We start from the raw sequence: 21328 nt of genomic DNA, 5'->3' as shown, positions 1-21328 counted from the left end.
TAAGGTGCGGAATTAACATACGATCCATGAGCCAGGATTTGATCAAGGACCGAGAGGTGAGAGTGTAACAGTCCATGCTGAAGCTTCAATGCCCTCTGCAACAGTGCCCGGGGCTCCGTGCCCGTGGGCTCCCTTCCAAGTCCTCCCATCCATAAACCTCCCAGGTTTGGCCTCCACAGAGACCTCTGACCACAAGTTTCCTCCCGACCCCTTGGTCTCAGGGAGCTAGGGGGTGACGACAGTTTGAGCGGACATGTGACGCCCTCCGGCAGCCTCGGACAGACCCAGGGCAGAAGCCTGGCTGGTAGCCCCTCATCGAGCCCGAGTGGGCTGGGTTCTTCCAGACTGTTCCCATTCCACCAAGTCACACAGGCAGAAAAACAGCCCCCGTCTCCTTTAGCATGAAGCGAGCTGGGCAGGTCAGGGCGACCAACAAGGAGATACCCCTCGGGAGACTTCGCTTCTCACCTGCCCAGACAGAAAGCAAAGCCACACGGCGAGCACGAGCAGAGGAGAGAGAGAAAGAAGCCGTGGACACATCCGGAAGACGAGACTTCTCTCCCAGGGTGAAACGAACAGATAATTTAATGGAATAGACTTCATTTTCCCCTCTCAGGGTCTGAGTCCAGAAAATCAGATTACAAAATCATCATCACATCCTAGATTTATTACAACTGACCTGCAGGCAAAAGGATAGAACTGTTACATAAACACTTCGATTCCGTGAATATATCTTAAATAGAGGAGGAATTCAAACAAGAATACAGGATAAAATATTCCAAAAGCTCCAAGAAGCAGTTATGTTACTGAGCTCCATTTTTACAGACAAATAAGGCAATATCCCTGCACATTAGCTTTTCGATAATTTTTATACATTTTTCTATGGTACAAGAGAAAAATACCCAGAGCTCACAATGTACAGTTCTTACACTATTTTCACAGTTTGTGAACACTATACACCCTTTTGTTTTAATAAAGATACAATGTAATAAACTCCTTGCCCTTAAGTTTATAGTTTATAATAATCTATGATTAATACGCTACAGTTGCCTTTTTATGTGACCATCCACACGAGAGAACGGTCAGCTCAGCTCTCGGACAGAATTGCTTTCTCTCCATTTGTATAATGGCAAAGTGACCCCTGCGCTGAGCCAGATGGGACAGTGACAACAGAGACACAAGGTCCTCGCGAGTCCCAGGGAGAGACGGAGGATGATGGCTTGGTGTGTGTGTGGGGGGGGGGGGGGGCACGTGACAAAAGCATGCTTCCTTTCAGAACACTGGGAAGTCTAAGGTTTAGGATGGCGTGGAGGAAAAAGTTAGGAAAATTACGCAAGTGGACCAAAGCGATAAATCAATTTTTTTTTTAATTCTGAAATTTACAGGGATGTAACTTTGAAACAGCACCATTCTCCTTTATTGTTTGATAGTGTTATGACTGTCACTCTGGGAGGAGGCGCAGCGACGCCCGTCCCCGGGGGCTCGGAGGTGGCATCGCCGCCCCCACGACCATGGCTGTTTTAGGTTCCAGTGTGCTTGGACCGTTCACAGTGCTGCTGGCAAAGCCCGGCTCTCGGGCCCCGCGGCCCGAGCGAAACCACAGGGACGCCTGGCGGACGCGTGAGTCTCACCACAGCAAATGTGGCCGGTTTCAGGGGCCTCTCACAACTGTTCTGGGGAAGTCTGGGGTTTTCTGTGTGTGTGGAATTCCAATTCTAAGAGATGATGGTGACCTGCTGGAGGTCCTGGCAGGGGACAGGCTCGCTAAAGGGCCGCCATCGCACGTCCTCGCTGGGGCCTGCGCAGGTCTAGAAAGATGCTTCCTCCTCACTCCCCACGTCAGCGGAGCCCGCATTTGTCAGCCTTCTCACCGTGAGCATCTGAGAGATCTGGGGCTAGAAATCCCTGGTAAGGAACATCCCTGGCATGGATAAAGGTTTTTGATTTTTTGATATGGGGGAGTGGGGGGGAAGGCAAAATATTGAATTAAGCAAAAGTCACATAGTGGCAACAGACTACAGGGCAGGGAAAGAGATGCTGGAACTGAAGGCCCGGGCCAGTAAGGGCGGACAACCGAGATTTTGGTCTTTCGCTGCCTACAAGAACTCTGTATCTACTCGATCAAGGCACGTTGCTACTAGCTACTTCTCCCTGTTAGTGAGTTACGATGGCCAAAGCGTCAGCGTGGGACCAAGGGGAAACACAGCCGCTACAAGTTGTCCGGAGGAGACACTAGAAGAAAGAACGTCTGTAAACTCTGCCCTCCGCCCTCTTCTCTCAGTCCTGGTGGGTGGGTGGTGGCGGATGGAGCGGGTTGGCAGCACACCAAATTCTGAGTGAAAATTCTTGGGATCAGCACCTTCTGTGACAAGTGGCAGACTCCTGAGTCTTCCCAATGAAGAGGAGAAGGGACTGGCGGAGGAGAAAAGAACACATTCTGTCCTGTCTCGATATTTTCATCTTTGCCTTCTTTGAACGCAACGTGGTTTTTGGTAAAGATAAATTCACTCTGATTTAAAACGGTATTTCACACAGGGATTTGGCTGAGCACATCGACCCCCGGACGTCGACGGAGACTGTAAAGCAACAGAACGTCGGAGCAGTGGATCTATTGCACTTGGTGAAGAAAGGCAAGGCCTCCTCTGTGTCCCAGCCGCGGAAGGCGACGCTCGCCGGCCGTGCGCCTCCAGGCTCGGACACGGCACCTCTATCACCGCGTTCTTCCAGGACTTGGAAGTCTGACAGCATTCTGCTCTAGCAGCTGCGACTCCGGGTTCTGAGTCCAGACATGAAGTTCTGATGTGATCGAGTCACAGTCCACACGCTGATCGTCCTGACTTCCACGTCTCACGAGCGTGTTCACCGGGAAAGAGCAGGAGGTCTCTCCGGCCAGCACGGACTCCGTGCGACCGACCGGGGGTCTCGGGGATGCGCGTTCCGGGGGACGGGGGGACACGGACACGATGGAAACGAACACCAGTCTTATTGCACGTGGTGTCTGGGCGAGCGATGAAAACACTGTGACGCGGGGGCGGTCTGTCCGTCCTGCTTCCTGTCAGCCCTTGTTTCTCGAGTCGGACGTGGCAGCGGCGTCAGTCCACGTACATGGGCGAGCTGGGCGTGGCCGGCATCTGATCCAGGATCTTACACACGTAGCCTGCCACCTCCACCGTGCGCTCCTCGTACATTAAAATAAAGGGGTGTTTCTGCGAGGAAATTAAAAAAAGAAAAAAATACCAAAATTTGTATCATATTGAACCCTTCCTGGTTTTGATGAGGCATTGGACCAACGGCTCCAACCACGTGGGGCTGTCCAATACCGGGGCAGCAGCGCAGAGGGACCCCAGGGTGGAGGGGCCCTAGCGCGGAGGGGTCCCAGGGCGGAGGGGCCCCAGGGCGGAGGGACCCCAGCGTGGAGGGACCCTAGGGCGTAGGGGTCCCCAGCGCAAAGTTATCCCAGCGTGGAGGGACCCCAGCGCACAGTTATCCCAGCGTGGAGGGACCCCTGGGCGGAGGGGCCCCAGCGCACAGTTATCCCAGCGTGGAGGGACCCCAGCGCGGAGGGGCCCCAGCGCACAGTTATCCCAGCGTGGAGGGACCCCAGCGCGGAGGGGCCCCAGCGCACAGTTATCCCAGCGTGGAGGGACCCCTGGGCGGAGGGGCCCCAGGGCGGAGGGACCCCAGGGCGGAGGGGCCCCAACGTGGAGGGGCACACACGCCTCGTGCACTGAGACGACGGTAGGGGGTGTGGGCGCCCCTGGGCACAGTGCGAGGCGCCAGCCCGGAAAGGAACCTGCACAGCTGGGTGTGGTTATTAAGGTGGAGAGCACAGCTGTCCCTCCACACAGGGCCCAGTGGAGGCCGCACCACCATCTGAGCACCGAGGGCAACTGCACCAGTGTCCAGCATCCGACTCAGGACACACAGAAGCACCTGCTGGCCCCTCCCCGCCGTGGAGAGCGAGGCCGGAACAGAAGGGCTGCCCTCTCCGTCCCCTGACCCCGCCCCGAGAGCAGCCCCGCGGACACTCATCCCGTGAGCTGCACGACGCTCTCCCAGCCGACAGCGCGTGTCTGCCCCGCGGACCCCCTTGATCCCCCACCATCGTCCCTGTTTCTCTCCCCTCACTGCTCCAGGACTGATTGGATGCCTTTAGTCCCGGCCGGGAGTGACCTTTAGTCTGGCCTACCGTCCCGGGGAGCTAGAAGCTAAGTATGACAAATAGGGTTTTTGTTTTCTTAAAATACTCCCACATTCTGAGGTCGGAAGCCTTTCCTCGCAGCCGAGCCCAAGACCACAACCACCACGAGATGGCTCACCACGCCCGGACCAGGCTCCACGGGTCGCAGGGCAACTTTCAAAGCAACGGGAATTGGCTGGGTGACCTCAGTTTGCACGAGAACAGGCAGTAAGGGCAGCGTTAGCTCAGCGGGTTCCTACGCACGTGTGACACACACACAGACCGCGCAGAAAAAAACGCTCCTTAACGTGGACGTTAAATTCCTCAGGGCAATTTTTACAACCTGTCGAGGTCAAAACTTCCCATGAGGACAGAGCTAGTAAATTAGTAGAAAATTAGAACAAATTTTCTCTTTTCAAATTATCTTTGTCTCAAAGCATTTTTAGAATACTCCGTCGGTCACGCTGCCTGCCTGAGACAAGCTCCCTTGCTGGGGGCCAGCAGGCCGGGGGCCCGGGGCTTGTTCGAGGCCAGCAGGCCGGGGCCCGGGGCTTGTTCGGGGCCAGCAGGCCGGGGCCCAGGGCTTGTTCGGCGCCAGCAGGCCGGGGCCCGGGGCTTGTTGGGGGCCAGCACGCCGGGGGCCCGGGGCTTGTTCGGGGCCAGCAGGCCGGGGGCCCGGGGCTTGTTCGGGGCCAGCAGGCCGGGGCCCGGGGCTTGTTCGGGGCCAGCAGGCCGGGGCCCAGGGCTTGTTCGGCGCCAGCAGGCCGGGGCCCAGGGCTTGTTCGGCGCCAGCAGGCCGGGGCCCGGGGCTTGTTTGGCGCCAGCAGGCTGGGGGCCCGGGGCTTGTTGGGGGCCAGCACGCCGGGGGCCCGGGGCTTGTTCGGGGCCAGCAGGCCGGGGGCCCGGGGCTTGTTCGGGGCCAGCAGGCCGGGGGCCCGGGGCTTGTTCGGCGCCAGCAGGCCGGGGCCCGGGGCTTGTTGGGGGCCAGCAGGCCGGGGGCCCGGGGCTTGTTCGGGGCCAGCAGGCCGGGGGCCCGGGGCTTGTTCGGGGCCAGCAGGCCGGGGGCCGGGGCTTGTTGGGGGCCAGCACGCCGGGGGCCCGGGGCTTGTTCGGGGCCAGCAGGCCGGGGCCCGGGGCTTGTTGGGGGCCAGCACGCCGGGGGCCCGGGGCTTGTTCGGGGCCAGCAGGCCGGGGGCCCGGGGCTTGTTCGGGGCCAGCAGGCCGGGGGCCCGGGGCTTGTTCGGGGCCAGCAGGCCGGGGGCCCGGGGCTTGTTCGGGGCCAGCAGGCCGGGGGCCCGGGGCTTGTTCGGGGCCAGCAGGCCGGGGGCCCGGGGCTTGTTCGGCGCCAGCAGGCCGGGGGTCCGGACTGAGGAAGAGGCGAGGCTTCCCAAGGCCTCATACTCACCAGAAGTTCCTTATACTTTGGCCTTTTGGATTCGTCCTTTGTAAGGCTAAAATAACATCAGAATAACATTGTTAGAATGGAGATACACTGACCCCAAGTAGTTTTTTTGTTTTTTCACAAACAAAACATTATAAAGAATCTAGTAGTTTTTTCTTTCAGAGGCAAATGTAGCCAACAAAGCAGACAACCAGCCAACACAGGAAACACGAACAACCAGACAACCTATAATCTAAGGGTTCATCCTCCGGACGGTCGGGTCAGGAGCGCAGGAGAAAAATGGGGAACAAGGCAACTGTGGGTAACTGGGTAGAGCAGGGGTACCCAAACTCTTTACACAGGGGGCCAGTTCACTGTCCCTCAGACCATTGGAGGGCCGGACTGTAAAAAAAACTATGAACAAATATCTATGCACACTGCACATATCTTATTTTAAAGTAAAAAAACAAAACGGGAACAAATACAATATTTAAAATAAAGAACAAGTAAATTTAAATCAACAAACTGACCAGTATTTCAATGGGAACTATGGGCCTGCTTTTGGCTAATGAGATGGTCAATGTCCGGTTCCATATTTGTCACTGCTAGCCCTAACAAGTGATATGTCGCACTTTCGGAGCCGTGAAGCGTGCGTCCTGCGTCACTGGAAGTAGTACTGTACGTGAGCGACACCGCACTTTGTGAGTGACATCCGTATCCTGTGCTCCTCTCACTGACCACCAATGAAAGAGGTGCCCCTTCTGGAAGTGCAGCAGGGGCTGGATAAATGGCCTCAGGGGGCCGCATGCGGCCCGCGGGCCGTAGGTTGGGGACCCCTGGGATAGGGGATGGCATAGCTACATGGGAAAATACTAAAAGTACTCTTAGTTAAGTATAAAGTATGTCTCCATATGAAATTAAATGTGTCTATGTGTGTGTGTGTCTCTGAATAGATGCAGATATATTCATACAGGCACCACCTAAGAGAAACCACTAATCTGGGAGGTAAACTGAATTATACATTTTACCAATTTATCCTGAGATTTAAGAAAATGTCTTACACGCTGTATCTCCAGACTGTGCTCTTCAGTCGGAAAGTTGCCAGCAGTACAACCTCACCATGGACTACGCTGAGACACTGCACACCTCCTCTCTGCCAGCTGAGGGCCCCTGAATTCTCCCTTGTCTCATTACTGTTGCCAGAAGTCTTCTGTTTGTATCTACCCGGCCTCGGACTGCACCTTAATCATCACTCTCCTCCAACCTCAATTAAATTTATTTTTTACTATGAAAAGCTAACTAATACTGGCAACACAGCTTGCCTATTTCTCACCTACTCCGGGAAAACAATGGGCCCCTGACACCTGTCATCACCATCTGTGGAGGACTGGCACCCAGGACACGGAAATAAAGACACACAGTGCTACATTTACAAAACAAAACCAGCAAAGGGATCAAGGATGCGGAACCAGCAGCACTGGCGGGGTGCACAGGTGACTGCTGTAGATGTTATGCCCCATGGTTCTTTAAACCCAGTGCTGCGTTAAAATGGAACATATGACATGATGACACTGACACCATTATACAGACCGCATATATGTGTGCAAACTGGTAAAAATAGATTGTTTTTAAAAAGGAAAAGGCAGCCGACTGGAGTCACCCTCACAGCCTCCGTCCTCCCTCTGAAACCAGCAGAAAAGCCGGATCCACAGGGAAGCTGCAAGGGGCTTGCAAGCCAGGGTCAAAGGCCGTGTTCTAACGACACAGAACACAACCCCGCTACACAACAGACAATGAAGTGTCAGCGCTGTAGGACCTGACACAAGTTCAGAGAAACAGCCTTCCTGGAGAGAAAAAGTTATGAGGAGAAGAAAAGAAAAGCATTTTAAGAATGCAAAGCTATACTAAATGCTATGACTATTTGCTCATGAACAATTTTTAAATCAGGTTGGGTAAAGTAATTATCAAAAATAGTCATAGAATAACAAAACAGGATGTATTTAAATACAGATTCAAACAGCACAAAGCAGGACTGTATTTTCCCGTATCTTCATGTCTGTTCTCACGTGCCACACGTTCCCCGGCGTGTGCACCTGACACAGGTGGGCAGACAACGGCAGCAGGGTGGGGTCGTCTTCCTTGGAATAAGGCTTCCGAGACCCAATATAGGTAGTTCTACCTGTTGAGCTTTCTATTACTGCATACCGTATTTCCCCATGTATAACACACACTTTTTTTCAAAAAATCTGGGGTCTAAACACTGGGTGCATCTTATACAGTGATTGTAGAAATTTTACTTGCATTTCCCGCTTTTATGCGCTTATTTCTGCACACATTGTTAAGACAGTGATTTGTCATCACACACAGATGAGTACAAGCTAATGGATGGGAGTTTGGGCAGTGATGAGAAGTGGTATGGATTTTATGATGAATAAAACTTGAGTTCAATAACTTTATGGAATACATTTCTTTTCCAAATTCTAGGCCCCAAAACGAAGGTGTGTCTTACACATGGGGGACGACAGCACAGCCGACCACGCTCCACGTTCTGTCAGAGCTGAGCCAGCCCTGAAAGTCTCATCTGGGAGGATCCCGACTCAGTCAAAGCTTCCAAGGGACCCTGGCCCAACCTCACCATCGGAACCCCCGCAGAGGGAGAAGCTGGCTCTCCACCAGGCAGTATTCTTGGACAGGGAACCAGAGCTGGGGGACGGAGCTGCCCCACCCCCACAGCAGAGTGTCATCAGCACCTGCGCTGCAGACCCAGAGCGCGCAGCCACGCGGGCTGGCGGGAGGGCGCCGTGCCACCAGGTAGCGGCAGTGACCCAGAGCCCAGCTCAGAGGGCAGGCGACAGGAGGCCCCGCCCCCCGTAAACCCCAGCGCAATTAGGACTAGTAAACCTCGCGGTCCTCACCACACGGGCGAGGCACCCGGCAATCACGTACTCACCACAAGTTGACAAAGTTGATGAAGCTGGGAGAGAACTCCCTCTCCTCCGAGTTACTCAGCTGCGGGGGGTCGCCTTTCACGACCTGGGTCAGCTGGTCAAACACGCTGTTCCACTTCGGGTAAGGAAATCGGCCCGTGGCCAGCTCATACTGAGAAGAACACGGAGGGAAAAGCAGAAGACACTCAGGCATCAGTTCCTGACTGTCCCCCCCGGAAACGGCAACACTGAGAACTGAAGCTGCGAGCAGAAGCCCTGGAACAGCCTCGAAGGGAACCCTGACCAGAAGCAGCAAAGGCGGCAGATTGTTAAAGCTAAGTGGAAGTGGTATTAGAATCAGGGTCATATAAAGACTTCTGGACCCACCAGATTCTAGAACGTGGACTAAAAGAACACTAGACTTAACCCCAGACAATGTCCCAACAAGGCACACCCCCGGCAGCTTCTGGTTCCAACTTCTTCGTACGGAGGGTTCCGGAAGGCTGGTCTCAGAACTATCCTAGTACAACGTCTGCACAGTCATAATCATCTGAGCAGGGTGCTACATCCAGAACGGTGGTCAAATCCATCGTTAAGGTAAAAGAACACGCACCATGCAAAACGCCCACGGAAACGACACGCGTGTCCCCCTCTGTGGTCATGCTGCAGCTCCTGCAGTTTCCACCACAACCAGATATTGCTGTTACTGAAGAAACAAGTCAGGGCCAACTCCCTCACCCTCAAGCACAGCAATGATGCTCTAGTCTAGACGATCTCTCTAAAGCACACAACAGCCGGAGATATAACCCCTGCGACTATAGTCATGAACAGGAAAATAGAGGTAAATGAAATCAGAGGCCAGGAAAGTGAAGAAGTTCTTAGGAGAGGTGGAAAATTGATGACACTTTCTTTCATTTCTAAACTTCTTGTTTAGTCTACTATGGCAAGGTTGGGTCAACATAAACATACCAATGTGATCCCCAAGCTCCAGACGTCAGAGCGGACATCATATCCTTGTCGCGATGCACTTGGGTCTATTCTTTCAGGCTGGAACACAAAGAGAGGTCATGGTCATTCATCACTCACAGCATCAAAGAGCAGGAAAACGGAAGCAACAGCTGGGTTGGTGACCAAAAGGCCAGCCTTCTCCTTAGAGCAGCGGTTCTCACCCTGTGGGTCGCGACCCCGGTGGGGGTCGAACGACCCCTGTGTTTTGGTCGTTCGACCCCCACCGGGGTTGCGAACCACAGGGTGAGAACCGCTGCTTTAGAGGATCCACATCTGGGTCAGATTCAGAGTAACAGAAAGCCACCATTAAAAACAATCAACAGAAAAACAAGCCAACACAAAGCTCAGTGGCTCTCTCCACAGAGGGAGTACAAAGCAAGTCTTCTCACTTTCCCCAAGTACTCACAAGCATTTACAAACCTGAAGCTGAGAACAGGCAAAGGCAGAGATAGGAAGAAAACTGGAAACGTGTAAGAAATAAAGAATTGCTGGGCCAGCTTCGTGGCAAGTATGGTTAAAAAAATAAAAAGACTGGCTCTTCATTGTTTCGGTGAATAAAGCTATACTGCAATATATTTGAGATACAAAAGCAAATATGAGCTAAATTTATTATAATTATTTTTCCTCTTCATCATAAAGCTAAATTTATTGGTACGCATAACTATTAGGCATTTTTATCCAAATTACACATTTCCAATTAGTTATACATCATCCCACCACTTAAACAGTTAAAATCATTTTTAGTAATTTCTGTGAAGGGTGCATCTTTATAGTTCCTTGAAATAAGAGACCACTGTCTACATAGTGTGTCAGGGATGAAGAAGGAAAGAGAAAGGGGGTGTGACAGGCAGGGCGGACCCTTACCCCAAGACTGAGAGTCACTGCTGTGGACAGACAGGTCCAGAGAACCCTAATAGCTGACTGCATGATATTCTCTGCCTGCCAGCAACAACTTGTGTGGAGACCTATGTATTTTGTTCTAAACGTGAATACTGTGGCTGCATAAATTTTCATTCTAAGCTATTTACTTTGCTTTTAATTACAAATACACTTTTGTAACTTCTAAGACACACAACACATAAAAATCCCAGACAGCTGGCTGACCAGAAAAATAATATACTCCACCCAACAGTGCAGCCCACACGGAACGTTCACTAATATAGACCGTGGTCGACGCCATAAAACGCATCTTCTTTTTAAAAAGTGAAATCATGTAAGCCAGTGGTCCCCAACCTTTTTTTGGGCCACGGACCGGTTTAATGTCAGAAAATACTTTTACAGACTGGCCTTTAGGGTGGGACGGATAAATGCACAAAATAAAATTATGCGACCAGCGTAAAAACTGTGGTATTTTTAAATATAATTGTCAAACTTACGAGACAAGCGTCAAGAATGAGTTTTAGACGGATGTAACAGAGGGAATCTGGTCATTTTTTAAAAATAAAACATCGTTCAGACTTAAATATAAATAAAATGAAAATAATGTTAGTTATTTATTCTTTCTCTGCGGTCCGGTATCAAATGGCCCATGGACCGGTACCGGTCCACGGTCCGGGGGTTGGGGACCCCTGATGTAAAGTATTTTCTAAGTCCCCAAAGTAATTAAATAAAAAATCAGTAACAGAAAGATACCTAGAGAATGCCCAAATATTTGGAGACTAAACAACACATTTCTAAATAATACATGGAACACTGAAGTCATCTAAGATTTCAGATCCATGAGATCAATTCAAGACCCTGTATCCTAAAATTATATCAGAAGTATAGGTTTGAAAAACAAAAGGTTTTTCAAAAGTATAACAGGAAAACAACCAACTGAAAGAACAAGATGTGTAACATTAAGAAAGATAGCAAAAAAAGTGATAGATAAAACAATTTTCTATCAAAAACAAACAGTTTATAATCAGCATACAAATTACTCTGTATTAAAATATATAAGATAAAAAACAAGGAATAAGGAAAAATTGACAAGCACACTGCTAATAAATTTTGAGCAGTGAGTTAATGTAATTAATAATACAGAACAGACCTTTTTTCCAATATTTCATTTTTAATTCACCATTTACCGTGCTAAAAAGAACCTTAATAAGTCCCCCAAAACAGAAAGGCACAGGTTCAAATGACTTGGAAAGCAAGTAATAAGCCAAAAGATTAACACGAGTCAATGAAACACTTTATATTGGTTAGCAACGCTGTGTAACAAATTACCCCAACAATAAACCGCTTAAAACCATGACCACGTTTTATCTCCCGGTGTCTGTGAGTCAGGCTCCAGGGACCACTTCTGCTGGGCAGTTCTGACTCAGGGTCTTTCGTGAGGCTGCAATCCTGATGGCAGCTAGGGCTGAAGGCTTTCCTGGGACTGAAGAATCGTCACCAAGCCCGTTCTCAGGGCCACTCTCCGGAGCCTCTGTTCCTCATCCCAGGAGTGTCTTCACGAAGCTGCTTGAGCATCTCCCCAACAGGCCAGCTGGCTTCCCCCAAAGTGAGCGATCTGGGAAACAGAGCAAGAAGGAAGCCCCGCGCGCCCGCTCAGACCTGCTCCCAGAGAAGACCCTGGCGCCTCCGCCCCATGCCCATCCCAAGTCAGTCACTGAGTTCAGTCCTGCTAAGGCTGCACGAGGGCTCCGCCTTTTGAAGGAAGGTGTATTAAAAAAACAAATTTTAAAACTATCACACGGTTGAATTTTTTAAACTTTCCAATAAAGAGATCTTACACCTGACCTTTAAGACAACTAAGAAAGTGAAAATATGCATATGTATACATATACATGCGTGTGCACGCACACAGACACACACACTGAGGCTGAGGCAACAGTAAGACTGCAGTGTTCAAAGAATTCTCTCCCTTTCCCCACAGACCCCTGGCCATGATGGACTGCAGCCTGGAAGGATATAAAACTCACTGCTCACAGAAATGGGGGGGGGGGGGCGGGGAAGGTGCAGACACTCCAGTCCTGGACTGCAGCCTGGAAGGATATAAAACTCACTGCTCACAGAAATGGGGGGGGCAGGGAAGGTGCAGACACTCCAGTCCTGGACTGCAGCCTGGAAGGATATAAAACTCACTGCTCACAGAAATGGGGGGAAGGTGCAGACACTCCAGTCCTGGACTGCAGCCTGGAAGGATATAAAACTCACTGCTCACAGAAATGGGGGGAAGGTGCAGACACTCCAGTCCTGGACTGCAGCCTGGAAGGATATAAAACTCACTGCTCACAGAAATGGGGGGAAGGTGCAGACACTCCAGTCCTGGACTGCAGCCTGGAAGGATATAAAACTCACTGCTCACAGAAATGGGGGGAAGGTGCAGACACTCCAGTCCTGGACTGCAGCCTGGAAGGATATAAAACTCACTGCTCACAGAAATGGGGGGGGGGGGCAGGGAAGGTGCAGACACTCCAGTCCTGGACTGCAGCCTGGAAGGATATAAAACTCACTGCTCACAGAAATGGGGGTAGGTGCAGACACTCCAGTCCTGGACTGCAGCCTGGAAGGATATAAAACTCACTGCTCACAGAAATGGGGGGGGCAGGGAAGGTGCAGACACTCCAGTCCTGGACTGCAGCCTGGAAGGATATAAAACTCACTGCTCACAGAAATGGGGGGGGGGGGGGCGGGGAAGGTGCAGACACTCCAGTCCTGGACTGCAGCCTGGAAGGATATAAAACTCACTGCTCACAGAAATGGGGGGGGGCAGGGAAGGTGCAGACACTCCAGTCCTGGACTGCAGCCTGGAAGGATATAAAACTCACTGCTCACAGAAATGGGGGGAAGGTGCAGACACTCCAGTCCTGGACTGCAGCCTGGAAGGATATAAAACTCACTGCTCACAGAAATGGGGGGAAGGTGCAGACACTCCAGTCCTGGACTGCAGCCTGGAAGGATATAAAACTCACTGCTCACAGAAATGGGGGGAAGGTGCAGACACTCCAGTCCTGGACTGCAGCCTGGAAGGATATAAAACTCACTGCTCACAGAAATGGGGGGGGGGGGGCAGGGAAGGTGCAGACACTCCAGTCCTGGACTGCAGCCTGGAAGGATATAAAACTCACTGCTCACAGAAATGGGGGGAAGGTGCAGACACTCCAGTCCTGGACTGCAGCCTGGAAGGATATAAAACTCACTGCTCACAGAAATGGGGGGGGCAGGGAAGGTGCAGACACTCCAGTCCTGGACTGCAGCCTGGAAGGATATAAAACTCACTGCTCACAGAAATGGGGGGAAGGTGCAGACACTCCAGTCCTGGACTGCAGCCTGGAAGGATATAAAACTCACTGCTCACAGAAATGGGGGGAAGGTGCAGACACTCCAGTCCTGGACTGCAGCCTGGAAGGATATAAAACTCACTGCTCACAGAAATGGGGGGAAGGTGCAGACACTCCAGTCCTGGACTGCAGCCTGGAAGGATATAAAACTCACTGCTCACAGAAATGGGGGGGGGGGGGCGGGGAAGGTGCAGACACTCCAGTCCTGGACTGCAGCCTGGAAGGATATAAAACTCACTGCTCACAGAAATGGGGGGGGGGGGCGGGGAAGGTGCAGACACTCCAGTCCTGGACTGCAGCCTGGAAGGATATAAAACTCACTGCTCACAGAAATGGGGGGGGGGGGGGGCGGGGAAGGTGCAGACACTCCAGTCCTGGACTGCAGCCTGGAAGGATATAAAACTCACTGCTCACAGAAATGGGGGGGGCGGGGAAGGTGCAGACACTCCGGTCCCCTCTGCCCTCTGAACAGTGCGCTTCCACCAAGGAAATGAAAGTTGGTTTTGCATCTCATTTGTATAATCAAACAACTTTCTTTGACTTGTCGTTTGCTTTTCTGATGTTCTTGTTTAATAAAAAAAAAAAATGCTTTTTTTATTGCTTCATCTTCATTTTGAAATATCCCTTAATTTTTGTGAGCAGTATATGTTTCCACCAATGTTTTCAAGTCGGGGAAATTTTCTGGAGCTCAGAGGCCAAAGATATGATTTTGCTTACTAGGTTATCAATAACTTTTTACTGTATAAATAAAAAATAAATAAATAAATAAATGTTGCCGATGCATGTTTTTAAAGTTTTCACACAACGTAAACTACAAATAATCCTGCCCAACAGTTTTTACGCAGACGCCACGGGCCACGCGGGGCTGTTTCTGCAATGCCAGCGCAGTTCTGCTGCAGGAAACACTGTGACCAGGTCTCCTCACAACAGCTGCAGAAATACACATCCTGCACGTCCTGAGTGAGGCCCAAAAGGCACTTAATAAAATGTAACAGCCGTCTGTAATTCACTCTCATCCTCTCTCACACACACATGTACACACAGACTGAGTAAACCAGAAAAAGCCATGTGCTTCTGAGTCAGAAACAACACCAGGAACCATCAACACTTTCATTCAACATCGATCCAGACGTTCTAACCAGAAGTAACCAAGTACATGCGAGACAAGGACATTCATAACGCGATTATACACGAGAAAGGTCGATCAGTAGGAGGAAGGAGAGCCCAGGCAAACATTATTTGCAGAATGCTACCGTGAGTACCATCTGAAACCTACTCTAAGAAGTAGATGAGTTACTTGGCTGGTTATACAATAAACGTGTCAGTATAAATAGCTTTGCTATGTATCAGCAATTCAGTCAGGAAAACACATCCCATTCAAAAGAGCAACAAAAACCTGTCTTCGCCCCCAAGAACACAACAGTGAACCACATCGAGACGGGTCTCAGGTGGCCCCCAGTCCAGGCAGGGGACAGCAGTCAGGCGGGGGTGGGGGGGAGGGTTCGGAAGCAAAGCGGGTCACAGAGATAAGAGTAAGGCGCGTGCCACTGCAGACGCCGGGCTCCAGCAAGGACCATCGAAGGGCACGACGTCTGTGCAGAGACCTAACCAAAGGGCAAGAACGGCACACTAAAAATATTCACGGCTGGCCCTGGTTGGGTCGCTCAGTGGATAGAGTGCCATCCAGGCACATCGAGGTTATGGGTTCGAGCTGCGGTCAGGGCACAAATGAGAAGCAACTCATGAGCGCACGACTAGATGGAACTAAGCTGAGCAACAAGTTAATGTTTCTATTTGTCTCTTCCTCTCCTCCCTTCTCTCTCTCTCTCTCTCTCTCTCAAACAATGAAGAAATGTCCATTCGCAGGAGAGAGTTGGAAGAAGAGAGCTGAAGGGAGAGAGGAAGGGCACGAGGAGGCGGGCAGTGCGGGAGCTGCCCCAACGCGGGGGAAGGTTCAGGAGCGGCCGAAGAGCAGAGCCCGGAGCCTCACGGGCCCGCAAGGAGGACGTCCACCCGGGCAGTACGTGGGGTGCCGAGATCTGACCGAGCTCCGCAAGGTCACCAGGCTGCAGCAGAGCCAGGCGCAAACGGGGCCGCCGGGAGGATGTCCGCCCGGGCTGTACGTGGGGTAGTGAGATCTGACCGAGCTCCGCAAGGTCACCAGGCTGCAGCAGAGCCCGGAGCCTCACGGGCCCGCAAGGAGGACGTCCGCCCGGGCTGTACGTGGGGTGCCGAGATCTGACCGAGCTCCGCAAGGTCACCAGGCTGCGGCAGAGCCAGGCGCAAACGGGGCCGCCGGGAGGACGTCCGCCCGGGCTGTACGTGGGGTGCCGAGACCTGGCCGAGCTCCGCAAGGTCACCAGGCTGCAGCAGAGCCCGGAGCCTCACGGGCCCGCAAGGAGGACGTCCGCCCGGGCTGTACGTGGGGTGCCGAGATCTGACTGAGCTCCGCAAGGTCACCAGGCTGCGGCAGAGTCAGGCGCAAACGGGGCCGCCGGGAGGGGACAGGAGGTCAGGCAGACGGGAAATGCCCGTGGACGGACCAATGAGCAGAGGTGGCTTTCATAAAGGGCGGGCTCTCGGCCCCTTCAGAGAAGAGCAGACAGGGTGTGCTAATGGACAGGACGTAATAGACTGAAAACAGGAAAACAAAAGTAAAACTGCAGAGTCGTGTCCTCCGCGAATGGGCAGGGGGTCTGGGAGGGCCAGCAGCTCACAGGCTTCCTGGGGAGCAGAGAGGTGAGTAACAGATCAGAGTTCAGTGCGGACACAGAAGTTTGCAACTTCTATGGCATCTACAAGAGAACAGAAATCAGGAAGCTACTTACATGCTGCTGGAGGGTACAGGTGAGGGGCAGGCAGGAAAGAAACCATCAGCAATCAGTCATTGTCCTGAGCATCTACTAAGTGACAGGCACTGCACATCACTGAACAAAAGAGACAGACAGCCTTAATCCTCAAGTCTAAGGAACTCACAGAAGGCGTCTGAGTGGCTGAGAAAGGAGACTCAGTCCCGGGACAGGCCAACCGGAAGAAATCAGAAAGATGCAGATCTGAGGACCAGGAAGAGGGAGGAGCCAGGCAGGAGGGCTAGAGAGTGCAACGTCCTGGAAACCACGTGACAACCGTGCTTCAGCGACACGCATCTCAGCGTTAGGGGCGGACGAAGGAAAGCTATGACTGAGAACCGAGCACTGGCTTTGGCACCACAAGAGGTAATGTTCACTCCGAAATCAGCGGCTCAAACGGAGGGACGAGGGTAAAGACCCATCAGAACAGGTTGAAAGAGAATAAAAGTAGAGAAAACAGAGAGAAAGGAAGGGGCAGACTAGTATTTAAATTGCCAATAAATTTGAAAAAAAACATATTAAGAAATGTGTACAACCTATAAGAAGGAAAAATTAACGGGAAACATGAAGACACTTGAATGAATAGAAAGAATATATTTTTTACTGGGAAGACTCAATATGATAAAATTGCAACCATCAAATTCATTTATGTCTAGTGAAGTGCCAATAAAATGCCTGCTGAGCTTTTAAAAATAATGTTACTGATATTCAGGTGAAAATCCAGAAAGGTAACATAGCAAAATCAGAAACAGTTCCAAATCCAAGAATTTAGTATGTGTTTTAATTCTAAGCAATGAATCTGAATGGAGATAATTAAAAATAAAATTTTAACTGCTAAAACATCTGTGGGGAGAAACGTTCTACTCTTGCTTGTGATAATACACTAATATTGATTATAGCAGGATTAAAAATTGAAACGTAGCCTGACCAACGGTGGTGCAGTGGATAGAGTGTTGACCTGGGACGTGAGGTACCAGGTGAGAAACCCCGAGGTCACTGGCTTGAGCGTGGGATCATCCACATGACCCCATGGTCACTGCCTTGAGCCCAAAGGTTGCTGGCTTGACCAAGGGGTCACTGGATCAGCTGGAGGCCCCGGTCAAGGTACATATGAGAAAGCAATCAATGAACAACTAATGAGATACAACTATGAGTTGATACTTCTCATCTCTCTCCCTTCCTGTCTGTCTGTCTGTCTCCCTCTCTTTCTCATGCTCTCTTTTACACACACACGCACGCGCACACACAAATTGAAATGTAGAGCTCAAAAGCCTAAACTTAGGCACTAAAATAAAATCCTGCAACTATTTTCCATGTGAGCATGACAAATATCTTTCGAGATATGACAATGGCTAGAAACCTCCACGTTAATGATTGATAAGCTCATCACATTAATATTTTCTATTTCTGTAACTGAGCCAAATATCAAAGGAAAACTTCTGAGAAAACTGTGTAACATAATTCTCCTATTTTAAATCAATATAAAAGATGTTAATTCTAATAAAAAGCAGGCAAAGGATAATGCATAAAAGTGGCCAATATTAGAAAAAATGCAAAAGTATCCAACTTTATTAATAATTTAAAAACAGAAAACAAAACCCATTAAATTAAAAAGAACTTCCATTCTGGCCTGTTAACTTCACAAAGATAACGCCCTAACAATCTGACACATACCGACACCTATTTAGAAAATACAACCCCCCTTTAACATTTCTAAAAGTCATGAGATGTATGAATGTTTTATATCCACGAAAAGATATGAGGGAGTTGTATACAACTATAGTTTTTAAATGTTTATAGCCATATTTAGTATTACAAAGCCCTAGCCCTAGAAAAGCTTAAGCAGGCCAAAAATAGAAAATTGGTTCATTTTTAATGGCAAAATTCATTATATATAAAAGTGCACCAGCCTGGAGAAGTGCCTACAAGCAAATATAAAACATATGTGCAACATGAGTACATTTACATAAAAATGTAAAAGAATATTCACAAAAACATTTTTCTCCATTTATGTGAGTAATTAATTCTCCATTTAACTATTTTATTTTTTATATATTTAAGAGAGATATAATCTTATAATAAGAAACATATTTATAAAACTATCAACAATAGAATTCTTCAAACATAGAGTTATTTTACTTACCACTGAAAAAATACAGAAATAATGCAATGGCACTTCCAAGTCCCCAGGAAGTGAGACCATCGAGCCACGGGGGTTCACATAGACCATACGTCTCACAGTTACAGATATGAACAGAAGAAGGGGCAGGTGAGTCTCATTTAGGAATGTGTGTACAGATGCATTCCAGGATGTAAAGTATCACACCCACAGTCTTTCCATGAATATTCCAATATGCTATACTGGGCAACAGATACATACTAGGGATCTTAAGAAATTCAAAATAAAAAATCTATTCACCCTGGCTGGTTTGCTCAGCGGTAGAGCATCGGCCCAGCATGTGGAAGTCCCGGGTTCAATTCCCAGCCAGGGCACACAGGAGAAGCACCTCACCCTTCTCCCTCTCCTTTCTTTCTATCTCTCTTCCCCTCCCACAGCCAAGGCTCCATTGGAGCAAAGCTGGCCTGGGTGCTGAGGACAGCTCCATGGCCTCCACCTCAGGCACTAGAATGGCTCTGGTTGCAACAGAGCAACAGCCCAGATGGGCAGAGCACTGCCCCCTGGTGGGCGTGCCAGGTGGATCCCGGTCGGGTGCATGTGGGAGTCTGTCTCTCTGCCTCTCCGCTTCTCACTTCGGGAAAAAAAAAAAATTAAAAAGCTCTTCTTCGAATAAAACCATCATGAATTTACATCCAAGATTATGTGGGACATCTGTTTTCTAACATTCTGAAATAAGCATTTCAAACAGCTGACAAAAGAGAAAGCATTGGTTTCTCAGCTGCCGATCCCGTTTCCAAAGGCGACGGCAGTTTGGCAATAGTTGTTTAGTACACTGACTGTCCTGAAGTCAGAGCCCTCAGGGCTGTACTGTCACACCTCAGGGAAGCCCAGGGCCACGCCCAGAGCGTGGTGGCCTTCTGCTGTTCTGTAAACTGCTTTACTGAGATGTGATTCATACATCATACAATTCACCCTTTTAATTAGTACTTTTAATTACTATGCTACTATACACTATGGAGCTATAAAACTTAAAATGGCACACAGTGGTCCCTAAATCTGGCCCTAGGTAAATGAGAAACGGAACAACACCATAAAAAATGGAAGAGTATGCAGCTCCCACAGAACATCCCCCAGAGAAACAGTGAAAATAAAGAAAAAATACAATCAACTTTGTTAGAACTCTAGGGGAAAAAATCGCAAGCTTTACAGCAACCAATCAGACACTGACTCAAGAAGCATGTGATCTAAAAGGTGTGCAGCGCCCTTCGCTGGCCCTGCCCTGTCCTCGCTCCAGCACAGGGACAGTTCTGAAGAGGACAGTGCCCAGTCCTCGCTCCAGCGCAGGGACAGTCCTGAAGAGGACAGCCAGTCCTATCCTCGCTCCAGCGCAGGGACAGTCCTGAAGAGGACAGTGCCCAGTCCTCGCTCCAGCGCAGGGACAGTCCTGAAGAGGACAGTGCCCAGTCCTCGCTCCAGCGCAGGGACAGTCCTGAAGAGGACAGTGCCCTGTCCTCGCTCCAGCGCAGGGACAGTCCTGAAGAGGACAGTGCCCTATCCTCGCTCCAGCGCAGGGACAGTCCTGAAGAGGACAGTGCCCTATCCTCACTCCAGCACAGGGACAGTCCTGAAGAGGACAGTGCCCTATCCTCACTCCAGCACAGGGACAGTCCTGAAGAGGACAGTGCCCTATCCTCACTCCAGCACAGGGACAGTCCTGAAGAGGACAGCCAGTCCTATCCTCACTCCAGCACAGGGACAGTCCTGAAGAGGACAGTGCCCTACCCTCGCTCCAGTGCAGGGACAGTCCTGAAGAGGACAGTGCCCTATCCTCGCTCCAGCGCAGGGACAGTCCTGCTGGGACAGTCCTGAAGAGGACAGTGCCCTGTCCTCGCTCCAGCGCAGGGACAGTCCTGAAGAGGACAGTGCCCTATCCTCGCTCCAGCGCAGGGACAGTCCTGCTGGGACAGTCCTGAAGAGGACAGTGCCCTGTCCTCGCTCCAGCGCAGGGACAGTCCTGAAGAGGACAGCCAGCCCTCCCAGCGCAGGGACAGTCCTGAAGAGGACAGTGCCCTATCCTCGCTCCAGCGCAGGGACAGTCCTGAAGAGGACAGTGCCCTGTCCTCGCTCCAGCGCAGGGACAGTCCTGAAGAGGACAGACAGCCCCCCCAGGGCAGGGCCCCGCCCCCTGGTCCAGAGGGAGACCTCCTTCATAAAGAGCTGTTTCTCTGTGCCATCTGCCTGGGACTCTCTGAGGAACAGACACAAGGTGCTTGCCGTGGTTCTGCCTAGACTGGAACTCGCTCCAGGCAGAGAGGTCCCGGACAGTCCCTGAAAACACTGTACGGCATCTGAGTACCCCAGGGCGCCTGGAGCACGACTGGGATGGAGGCAATCCCTCAGAGCACGAAACGCCTGTGGGAAAACTGAGAGGCACGGGGTTCTTTGAGAAATGAAGCCATTCGAAATCACCCGTACATGCTGAGAACCTTAGAAAGCCATGCGTGCACCCAGGGCAGAACGACACGAGATCGTAGGAGACAGGAAACTTGAACCGCCGGCTGATCTACAGGCTTAGGGCCACGGCAGGAAATGCCAG

The 21328-nt window shown here is 50.8% G+C and overlaps 1 protein-coding gene across 3 annotated transcripts in view; it reads right to left on the bottom strand.

The window, feature by feature from the left end:
- Window positions 1-567: 567 nt before the first annotated feature.
- MAP2K4 (mitogen-activated protein kinase kinase 4) overlaps window positions 568-21328 on the bottom strand; it is a 101233-nt gene continuing 80472 nt past the window's right edge. For all 3 annotated transcript variants that reach the window (XM_066364901.1, XM_066364903.1, XM_066364904.1), the window contains 4 exons: window positions 9458-9535; window positions 8512-8660; window positions 5586-5631; window positions 568-3206 (listed from right to left, as the gene is read on the bottom strand). In XM_066364901.1, coding sequence (XP_066220998.1) covers window positions 3093-3206; window positions 5586-5631; window positions 8512-8660; window positions 9458-9535 — 387 coding nt within the window. In that variant the 3' untranslated portion in view covers window positions 568-3092. The remainder of the gene's footprint in view (window positions 3207-5585; window positions 5632-8511; window positions 8661-9457; window positions 9536-21328) is intronic.

Source organism: Saccopteryx leptura, chromosome 2, assembly GCF_036850995.1.
Source record: "Saccopteryx leptura isolate mSacLep1 chromosome 2, mSacLep1_pri_phased_curated, whole genome shotgun sequence".
NCBI classification, from domain to species: domain Eukaryota; kingdom Metazoa; phylum Chordata; class Mammalia; order Chiroptera; family Emballonuridae; genus Saccopteryx; species Saccopteryx leptura.
The sequence above is the reverse complement of the archived record's forward strand: the minus strand, read 5'-3'. Positions and strand labels throughout refer to the sequence as shown.